The sequence below is a fragment of the Centroberyx affinis genome, unplaced genomic scaffold, assembly GCF_046629955.1.
Source record: "Centroberyx affinis isolate AG114_WGS23_722 - 3 ecotype Tasmania unplaced genomic scaffold, CSIRO-AGI_Caff_v1 ptg005918l_1, whole genome shotgun sequence".
Classification (NCBI taxonomy): domain Eukaryota; kingdom Metazoa; phylum Chordata; class Actinopteri; order Beryciformes; family Berycidae; genus Centroberyx; species Centroberyx affinis.
The window spans coordinates 29,502-40,310 of record NW_027283008.1 but is presented as its reverse complement, the minus strand read 5'-3'; the positions used below and the strand labels follow the sequence as shown (position 1 = coordinate 40,310).

Here is a 10,809-nt window from a genome sequence, read left to right as displayed (position 1 = left end):
CAAGGTGACTGTGACCGCACAAAACACGTTTTTGGCCATAACTCAAGAATACATATGCTAATTATGACAAAATTTCACAAAAATGTCTAATAGTGATGAAGTGATGACATTTTATTTCCAAAAGTTCAAAGGTCAACTTCACTGTGACATCATAATGTTTTGCTTACCACTGTAGCTGAGAAAACGATCTTGGGTCATTCTACAAAAACGGTGGAAGTGCTGTCACTTACTTTTGCAGACACCAAAATCCTTTAAGTTGACCTAATAATCACATTAACTATATATGTTCAATACATAAAGACTGTCCTTGCAATGATAAAACAAAGTTTATTGGTGGAGGCATACAACCGGGAGGCGGTTATTTCTAGTTTGGTCCTTCATTCGCCACCCAGCACCTCGCCTCCTTAAAGCCACAACCTGCAATCTAAATGTAAACAAAGGGAAGCCTCACCACCTAAAACTAGGAACTAAAGTTTGCCTTGAGGTTGGACGAATGTTTTCACTCTCAAACTGAATGAGAAAGCTATAGATAGAAGGAATGGCAGTTTGAAAAAGCTAAATCTGAGCTAAACCTGTAAAAGGTTTATGTTTGTATTGTTTGTGAACAGGCTCGTATCTGAAGTTAAAGTGTGTGTGTGCGTACCGAGAGGCAGGGGGGCCCAACAGGACATGTGTGCCCGGGGGCCCTGTGGTTGGTTAATCCGGCCCTGACTGCACCAATACTGTGGTGCGGTAATACTGAGCCTACTGCAGTACAGTATCAGTACTACAGTACCATACTGGTGTAGTCAAAGCCTTAGAGAGGCCGGATCTGTCATAACTTTCAAAAATCATTTTAAAGCTCATTTATTTTCTTTAATTTGTTTATTGTTTAGTGTTTTATCCTGTTATGACACTTTGTTCCCTCGTTGTTTTCTGTTTGCTCTTAATTTTGTGAAGAACTTGTAACTCACTGTTTTGAAACGTGCTAAATAAATAAAGGTTTACTTACTTACTATAGTACAGTCTCAGTACTACAGTGTCATACTGGTCTACTATAGTACAGTATCAGTACTACAGTAGGCGTATAGTATAGCATCAGTACTACAGTATAGTACAGTATCCAGCCCCTATGCAAATTCGAAGAGTGCTGAAAACTGTGATTCATAGGGGCTAGATACCAGGCTAGTATAGTACAGTATCAGTACTATAGTATAGCATCAGTACTACAGTATAGTACAGTATCAGTACTATAGTATAGCATCAGTACTACAGTATAGTACAGTATCAGTACTGTAGTAAAGCATCAGTACTACAGTATAGTACCGTATCAGTACTGTAGTATAGCATCAGTACTACAGTATAGTACAGTATCAGTACTGTAGTATAGCATCAGTACTACAGTATAGTACAGTATCAGTACTGTAGTATAGCATCAGTACTACAGTATAGTACAGTATCAATACTATAGTATAGCATCAGTACTACAGTCTTTGGTTCTGGATGCTCAGCAGCTTCGGTCTGCTTGGTGTCAAACTGCTGGAAGTGAGGAAACGTCTGTGAGTCTTCCAGCTTTAACAGGATGGAAAATGCCGCACTGCATTATGGGAGTGACGCTGATCAAACTCCCTGCACAGCTCAGACACATTCAGGGGTGAAACTATTTTTTTTTGAGGATGCTGATTGATATTGAATCATGTCAGAAATGTTCTGTACGTTGTAAATTTAACAGTGTAAGTCTTTATTCACAGATAACAACAACATAACTAAACTTTTTAATATATAGCCTGTGAAACAGAGCTTACATGTCTTTCTACACGTCATTAAAATAAAACACAAGAGGACATCAAGAGTCAGATTCTTCCAGTTTCCATCACAAAATACTTCAGACATAAAACAGATGAGAACAGAAACCTGACTGTGAACTCTGCATGTTTAAACAGTGTGAGTCTTTATTCAAAAATAGAAACACAAAAATAAACCATGTCACTTTCCACTGTACAGTCTATTATGTACAGAGCTCACACAGTATTTATACCTGTCACATGTCAGAACAATGATTCAGAACGAGGCTCAAAGCTGAACTCTTGGATTACCGCTATAAAGAGTTTCTGAAAGGAAATTAGGCAGAAAATTCCTTAAACACCAGAGAAGCTTCAGCTGAGGGGAGTAAATACACTTCTAAGTGTTTCACTGTGTGATTTTGAAAATCTAACGACAGTGTTGGGCAGTAAAATGGGGAGCTATCTATGTTCCCAGGGTCCTAAGTTCAGTTCAATATTCTGTTAACACACATTAACCCTCCTATTGTGTTCGGGTCAAATTTGAGCCGTTTCAAGTTAAAATATTTCATAAATATTATCCAGTTTTTTTTTATTGGAACAAGGCTTCAAAATATAAACACAACAAAACCAATGGTTATCATTTTATTTGATTTTGAAGGTCTCTAACCCTAGAACTGGGGAACATAGGACCCTGGGAACATAGGAATGACTCTGTAAAATGTTACTCAGTAAACTATCTTTGCTTTTCTTTTCTCTCCTTTTTTCCAAACCCCTGTGTGTGTTTTTTTCCTCATCTGTATCTTCAGGACATGCAGCAGCTTTTCATCGTAAAAAAAGCAAAACAGAATCTGGAGGCTGAGGGAGAGACCAGACTCTCAGCAGCTGGAAGTTTTCCCGTTACTTTGAATTGATCTCAGTCTGGATCAGAGAACATTCCGGTCCGTTGTGAACTTTGTGTGGCGACAGAACCCCACAGAGAAAAACACAACATCCAGTTTATCAAAGCATCTGATACAGAAACACAGAGAGGAGAAACTCAGGGAGAAACAAGGAGCCGCTGCTGCCAACCATGGGCGTAGGAAGCACGGGGGACAGGGGGGACAGGGGGGACATGTCCCCTCAAATAAAATGTCCCCCTCAAAAAATAAACAATTGAAAAATTGAAAAATCAACCGCAGGACTTTTATTTTGAAAAGCCTTTGACTTCGTCCAATGTGGAATGAAGTTGAATGAAGAGAGGATCTCCGTATGAAAAAAGTGCACCACAAGAAATAGACTTGATAAGCTTCATATGAGGAGCAGACAGGGTAGCGCTCCAAACTGCAGCCAAAAACAAAGCTGCATAGATCATGTGAAGAGGTGTCACTCTGCCCCTAAATTAAATATCTTGTAATTACGTGTTCTGTTCTGCAATACTAAAATCATTCCACTGACGTTTTGCCCCGCAAAGGCAGATTTAAAGAATATAATGGCTTACATTCTGATGCAGGACTTTGTGGGCAAAACGACAATGGAATGATATTAACTGTGTAGAAAAAATAAATACATTTATATTGTGAGCAGAGTGATGCCTCTTCACTTGATCTGATGGAGCAGAGCAGTCAGCGAGCACAGGGCCGTTAAAGTGTCAATCATGATGAAGAAATTCATGGTAATCTAACGGCAAGATGTCCAATCAGCACTACTGGTCAGGTGCTGAGAGAGAGAGAAAAGAAAAAAGAGGATGTGCAGCAAATAAAACGTATGATATTGCGCCAAGGAGGAATAAATGTGTAAAAAGTTATATAAAGATAGTTTTCATGACTGTCAACAACAAAAGGTCAGTAGCTTTGTTGCCACAGACATCTGTCCGTCAGTTCTGTGAAGACAATACTTTGTCTATTTGCCTCCTGTATGCTTGTCAGTATGTAATCTTCCTCTGATATTATTACAGCATTATATTTTCGTTGCTTTTTGTATGTACTTTATAATGAACATCTTTTCAAGCTAAAGCCAGTCAGTGTTGCAGCAGGGCTTGGAGAAAAAACACACTTGGCTCTTAAAAAGGACCAGTGCACCGCAAAAAATAAATGACTAGAAACCAGATAGTATCAGTGCAGCTAGTGGGAAGGAAAATACAACTACATAAAACACTGTAATTCCAAGACAGAAATTATGTATTATTATTAATAATAAACAGGCCAAACTAGATAGATTGGCTGAACGCCTGCTGTAACCAACACATAAAGTCTGATCTGTCACTTAGCACCTGAGTCTTTCTTTCTTTATTTTCAGATAGCCTTTTTAAAAGTTACTAGAAATGAGTATTGCAGAGCTGTTTTTTGAAACATTTTCCCCCCTATGGCCGACTGCTTCCTGCACCCCATGCTGCCAACAAGACACAGAGGAACAGAACGAGGAACGCAGCTAATTACTGCTGCTGCTGAGGAATCAGTAAAGTAATGAGATTACTTTTGAAATTAGTAATTGATTACATTTTCCGAGTAACACTGCTGACACCACTGGTTTGGACAGAAAGTTTGTCCAGGATGTAAACTTTTGATGTAAAATTTTGAAAGAAGTTCCAGTCACTGTTTCATATTAACGTGTCGCATTTGGGAATCTGGGGCCGGATTCACAAAACCCTCTTAAGAAAAAAAATCTTGGAAAAAATGCTATTCTCAAAAACAGTTCTTATATATTTTCTAAACTTTCTTCTTATGAAAAAACTTAGGAATAAATGGTATTCTTGAAATGAAAGTTGTCAAATTTGTTTGATTTTTTTCTTAACTTTAAGACGGCCCTTCACCTGTCTTAAAACTCCTACAGTGAAAAGGTAAGCCTCTAATATCATATATTTAAACACATTTTAGACAAGTAGGTTATAGTTCAAAGTCTTCATAGGTTCCCCTACACCTAACATTAAGATGAACATTTATTGTAAAGCTTTATTTGGTGTAGGGCCAGGTAGGCCTCTGTCTCATGTCTGTTGGAAATAAGCTGCAAATTTTACAGTTACCAACAGCAACCAATGTTTACATCTTTGCTCTAGTTGCTCTAAATAGGTTTTTCCCCAATTGTTTTGTAGATGGAAGCACTTTGGGTTGCCTCCTAGCCTCGTCTCCTAGCCTCCTAGCCTCCTAGCCTTGTCTCCTAGCCTCCTAGCCTTGTCTCCTAGCCTCAAGCCTCAATGGCAGTAAGCCTAAAGTTTATTAACCAGAATTAATTCAGGCCCTATTTTGAAAAGTTTGGAAAATTAAAGAAATTTGTAAGAAATGAGACTGTTACTAAGAAAATATTGAGGAATTGCACTTAAGAGCCTTCTTAAGAACTTCCTAAAATTTCCTCTTATGTCATTTCTTAAGATCTACCTTAAGAAATGTCACCACGCTTCACGCGTCACTTCACCACGTCTCTGATTTCCCTCTTTTCCTCTCCAAAATAAAACTTTCATCCAATAGCCAACGTTCTCTGTGGCTCCGTTAGGCCCCGCCTCCTGTCAATCAGCCCAGTCAAGCCAACAGACAAACCACAGCCAGACTCTTCCTCCAGCTACAGTCTGGAACATGAAACAGAAATTAAAGCTAGATTTAAACTGCTGCTCTCTTCTTCACTGGGAGGAACTCCTAACATTTAGACTTTAGATTTAGAGTTTGTTTCAGAATATTTACTGTGGAAAACTACTACGACAAAGGAAAAACATAAAATATCTCCTAACGTTATAAAAACTGTAAAACCATCTGCAAATGAGCAGAAACTCCTATCAGACTGGAACTGTCCTTTAACCCCCACTCCAAACACACACACACACACACACACACACACACACACACACACAGATCTCACTGATTACCACTTTAAAAAGCTTTATATAAATTCACATAACAGCCGTCAGGCAGAGTGCGGCGGCCCCCAGCAGCAGCAGCAGCAGCGGGGGGGCGGGACGTCCTGCGGCGCGGCTGCGGGTCGTGAGCACGGCGCCCGGGACGATGTTGAGCGTCAGCGGCGAGCGGCACGGCTCCTCGCCGTAGCACAGGCAGTCGAACCTGCGGTCGAACCAGTCGACGTCGTCCTGCGACAGGCCGCCCCGCACCGCCAGCCGGCCGCCGCGGTAACGCTCGATCCGGTAGCGCCGAGCGTCCAGGTGCAGGAAGTCGTCGGCGTCCCACCGCTTCCTCACGCAGCGACCTTTGGCCCGGCACAGCGCCTCGCTGCAGAGCCGCGTCGCCGTGGAAACGTTCAGGATGTACGGGTTCATGATGCGCTCCAGGTGGATGCGGGCGTCGAAACAGGAGTCCTAGGGGATTGTGGGATATTTAGTAATTTAGTTGTTTATTCAGTTGGTTATTGACAGCATCCTGCTGAATGTGATGCATTTCCTGTTGAAACAGGATGTTGGGGCGGGACATAACACAGGGAGGGATCAATCAAAAGTGTAAACCAATGGGAAATAAGTTAGGGAGAGAAAGGCAGTTTGATTGGATGGGAGGGGCGGCGGTGCGGGGCTGTTAAGAAATCTGTGATGTTTTATTGGTGGATGTGTCTGTCAGTATGTATGTTTGTGTGTGTGTGTGTGTGTGTGTGTGCGTGCATACGTCTCTTTATGGATGTGTATGTCTGTGTGTGTTTACATGCTGTGTGTCTGTGTCTGTGTGTGTGTGTGTGTGTGTGTGTGTGTGTGTGTGTGTCTGTGTGTGTGTGTGTGTGTGTGTGTGTGTGTATTACCTCGGTGTCGGTAACGTTCATGTCTCCCCAGGAAACGACGCCGGCGGCCCCGAGAGCAGCGGCTTCTCCGATGGTGTTGACCAGGTCAAACTGGAAAGTGACAGTCAGCCAATCAGAGGAGAGCAGTGTGATGTGGACACACAGCAGAACACACAGCAATACTACAGTCACTACAGTTGTACATTTATTACGTTTTAGGCATTCAGCTGATGCTTCAGAGAGACTTCCACAACAGTAGAATCAGCTTCATTTCCTAGATCAGCAACATTACGAGCACAACAATGAGGAGGTCAAAGGTCAGAGGTCACAGCACCCTGACAATAGAGGGAACAAATACTCCTGTGACCAGATCTCAGCCTAGTTTGAAGTAATTTGCTTCAGTTTTGCTGAAAAAAATCCTGATTTTAATCTTGAGAAGGTTTAAAATAATAATCTGTGATATTTCCCTCTAACTCTCTGTCTGTCCTGCTCCTCTCTCTCTCTAACTCAACAGTGATCCAAAAGCAGCGAGAGCCACCACGGCTGAATGATCATGGAAGTGCTAGAAATAAGGAATAAGAAATAAATAAGAGGGAAGAAAACGTAGAAAGGCAACAAAACTTTACGTTAAGATACTTCATGTCGCTGAAACACAGACGTGTGTCATCGGCATATCGTTTTAGCGAGTGCAGCTGTAACTGACCTCTGACATGTAGTCGTCGACGCTGTCCTTGTAGACGGGGCGGATGTAGGCGTAGACGGGGATGGAGTAGGAGCTGTTGGGGAGCGTCGACACCCTCATGGCCTCCCGGACGCGATGGCGGACGAACAGTCGGGCTTGGTAGGAGTCTCTGAGCTGCTGCTCCAGGTAGATGGAGGGGAAAAGGGCGGTGGACACGTTCCAGAGCCACAGCAGCTCGTCGTTCCTCCGCTTCTCGATGTCGGGGCATTCTCCGGAGAAGCCGGCCATGTCTTGGTTGTAGTCGTAGTTGTAGCAGTCGGGGTACAGGTAGTACCCCCAGAGTCTGTTCGGCCTCAGTCTCTTCCCGATGCGAATAGATCGGAGGAAGTATCTCTTGGCGGCTCGTTCGAACACGATCTTCGCCCTGTCCTCCGCCTCGTCGTCGGACAGCGCCGGGTTCTTCTCCTTCACCGTCTCGATGGAGATCTGTCTGTAGATGTCTTTGCTGCCCCAGTTTCGGACCCACTGCGGCCTCCACTCCTCGAAGTCGAGCACGGCGAGGCCGGGCTGGTGCGAGGGGATGTAGTACTCGATGTCGTCCTCCGCCAGCTCGTGGTGTTCCTCGAAGTCGATCAGCTGCGGCAGGCCCTCGTCGTACATCTCGCCCGTGTCTTCGTCCACGTACGGGAAGATGCCGAAGCGGTCGGTGTAGAAGATGGAGATGCTTTGGTTGGTCGCCGACCTCAGAGTGCTGCTGACGAACTGGAAGTAGGAGAGGTCGAGAGGCATGCCGAACCGCGTGGTGCACAGCTCCGTCGGGGCGTTCCACATGAACAGGAACGGGTGTTCGGGCTTGACGGGCGGGTCCGTCCTCGGTGACGCCCGGCCGAGGGCCAGGACCGCCAAGGTGACGAAGACGAAGATGAAACGCCGTTTATCACTGAGCCGTCTGTCTGGGATCATGTTGGAACAGGGATCTGCTCTGGGAGGAAGACACAGTAACTCTAAGTTGACATAAGAATGAGAAGAATGAGTTCCTGCAGCATTTAGATGGTTTGAAATGAAATCATTGTATGGAAGTGAGAAAATATTGTCCCGCTGTCAGAGCTGCAGCTCTCACTGTTATTATTTGATGTATTTATTTATTATACAAAATGTTGCACAATATGACATCATCACAGCAGAATTTGTTGCTGTCAGGTGAAAACTTGTATCTCTCAAATGTCAGCAGCCTTGTTTTCAGCTTGACAACCATGCTGTTTAGAGCAGAGATTCTCAACCTTTTTCATATCAAGGACCCCAAATTCAGTCCACATTAGAACCACAGACCCCCATTTGATGAGATTTTGTCTCTCGGACCCAAATCTGAAATATTTTTATTGTCAGATTTGATCTTGTCCAGAATCCCATGACTGTCTGTATTGTAGGTAGAGAGATAACAGAGAAACTATGATCAGAACAGTCATTCTTCTACATTCTCTAATTGTGTTAACTTTTTGTAAATGAAATAATGCTGAAGTTTAACGATTCATCAATTTGCTGGGGACCCCCAGGAACCACCTCAAGGACCCCTGGTGGTCCCCAGACCCCACGTTGAGAACCACTGGTTTAGAGTTTTCAATTTCAATGAGGTTTTACAAGGTTTCATCAGAGCAAGAGGAGCATGTAATCCTTCAGTTCAAGTGAAAACATGAAAATCACCAAAACTGGAGTTGTGAGGTTTTCACGTGACAGCAGCAACATGGCACCATGTTGAAGACAGAGCAGATTTATGTCTGATGTTTTTAATATCTTGAGGATAAGGATCTGCAGGAGTAATTGTTTGGATTTTCTTTTATTGCGCAAATGTTTGAGCTGGAATGTGAGATCTCAGCAGCTTCAGTTACCATCTGGTTTCTGTTGATGGCAGCAGAAAGCAAGCTGGCGACCACAAAGTTGTTCAAATTGCCAACTGACAGTCATAATCTGAGAAGGGAAAGTGAATGAGAAACGCTGTCCCCTCCCTCCACAGCTGAGCTGAGCTGAGCTGAGCTGAGCTGAGCTGAGCTGCCCTTGAGCAAGGCACCGAACCCCCAGCTGCTCAGAGACCGACGGCAGAAGACTGAGGTTCTCTTGGTCTCAGTCGACCTCACAGGATAAATAAAGGTTCAAAAACAGCAACATTTGCTACCTGAGAATTTGAAGAAATGAGCCAATGGAATTTTATTAAAATATTTGTAAAACTGAATCAAATGTAATATATAAAAGCACAAGGAGCAAACTGAAAGCTGACATCCAGTATTTACCTCTAATCACAGATAGTTGTCTACATTGGCCTTTTTTTTTCATAATTTTGCCCGTTCAAAAACCTCATGCATAGATTCTCACTTGAACTTCTGAGCATGTTTGCCATTCATTCAACTGCCTGTTAACAGTTAATAACAGACACAAAGTTCTGTATGTTTACCAGTTCACAGAATCTGAAGTAATATAATGAAATCTAGGCATATTAAAGGCAGAGATTCATTCTGACAGTTGAGATATCAACTTTTGTAATTTGATAAGGTTTAATAAACTAAATCAGACTTCTGTCAGTTTAAGCAGAATTAGCTGCAGTGCAGCTGGTGAACTTGACCCCAATAACCATCTGGGTTTAACACCCTTTTAAACATGGAAATGCCAATAAACCTTTGATCCCCCCCCCCCAAAAAAAAAAACACAGAACCTTAACGAGACATTAACTTTACAGCCAGTCAAGTCAGACTCAACAACTCCAACAGTCTGGTAGAAAGTGTCACTGTGCACCAACCTGCTCTGGAGATCAAACCTCCTGCCGTCCAAACTGCACACTTGGAAAATCCTTTTTGTTGCTGCTGGAAGTTATTACCTCTTAGTCATAAACGGTAGCCTAGTTCTCATCTGGGAGTCTAAATAGCATGTCTTTAAATAAGCTCTGCCATAGCTTGGAGCCTAAGCTTAAATTACACGGAGAACACTTGTGGAAACTTGTCAGAGAAGAAGGATCTTGATTCATGTCCTGCCGCCCTGAGGTATTCCAGATTTTATTGGGCCGTCCTGCTGTTTGCCGGGTTGGAATGAGACCCTCCGCGCCTGCAGGAGGGACGTGAGGAAGCTACTGTATGAGGACAATGTGTGGACACCGCCGCTCATATCCGAGGTATTTGTCGGGGCACGCAAGGAATGCCGAGATTCTCCACTTTTTAACTTTGTCAACTCCAGTTGGAAATGTACTGAACACTGTGGGAAATCCACTCGCTTTCATCAGAGATGTGACTCATCTGATGAAGCAGGTTGTTTCCATTATAAAATCATCTTTGACATGAGCCGAAATACTGGAAGAGCAAGAACAACAAGTGAGGTGTGTAACCAGACGGTCTGAATCACTGGGTGACTGTGAGGATCTGGGAAGAGAATGTGAATGAGGATCGCTCTTCCCTTTCCACAGCATCTGTCACTAGGTGCCGCTGAGCAAGGCAGCCAAGAACACTGATGTCTGCTTAGAAACTGCTGATATCTGTTCAGAGGAGAGCAGGAGACTGTAAGCTAAAACGGCCTTATAACCAGTCTGGAGGGTTTTCTACTGCAGTGTTTCCTCTGTATTTAGGATATTTAAACCTGGTCAGGGTTCCCACTCTTTTCTAGAGATCCTTTTCTTTTCTCACTTTTCCAGGACATTTTCAG

At 43.3% G+C, this 10,809-nt stretch overlaps 1 protein-coding gene across 1 annotated transcript; it reads right to left on the bottom strand.

Moving 5' to 3' along the window:
• Window positions 1-5,619: 5,619 nt before the first annotated feature.
• On the bottom strand, window positions 5,620-8,091 carry LOC139667968 (hyaluronidase-5-like). The gene is made up of 3 exons (XM_071547439.1): window positions 7,150-8,091; window positions 6,468-6,557; window positions 5,620-6,039 (listed from the first exon to the last, which is right to left on the bottom strand). Exons 1-3 carry the CDS (start codon window positions 8,089-8,091, stop codon window positions 5,620-5,622), a joined length of 1,452 nt encoding a protein of 483 aa, XP_071403540.1.
• Between the last annotated feature and the right edge of the window lie 2,718 nt (window positions 8,092-10,809).

What these genes read in the sequence shown, in the direction of transcription:
- LOC139667968 (XM_071547439.1), bottom strand. Translation starts at nt 8,091, where the DNA reads ATGATCCCAGACAGACGGCTCAGTGATAAACGGCGTTTCATCTTCGTC. An exon ending in TCGACGACTACATGTCAGAG is followed by an intron (nt 6,558 to 7,149) that starts GTCAGTTACAGC and finishes GTCACTTTCCAG; the next exon opens with TTTGACCTGGTCAACACCAT. An exon ending in TGAACGTTACCGACACCGAG is followed by an intron (nt 6,040 to 6,467) that starts GTAATACACACA and finishes ACAATCCCCTAG; the next exon opens with GACTCCTGTTTCGACGCCCG.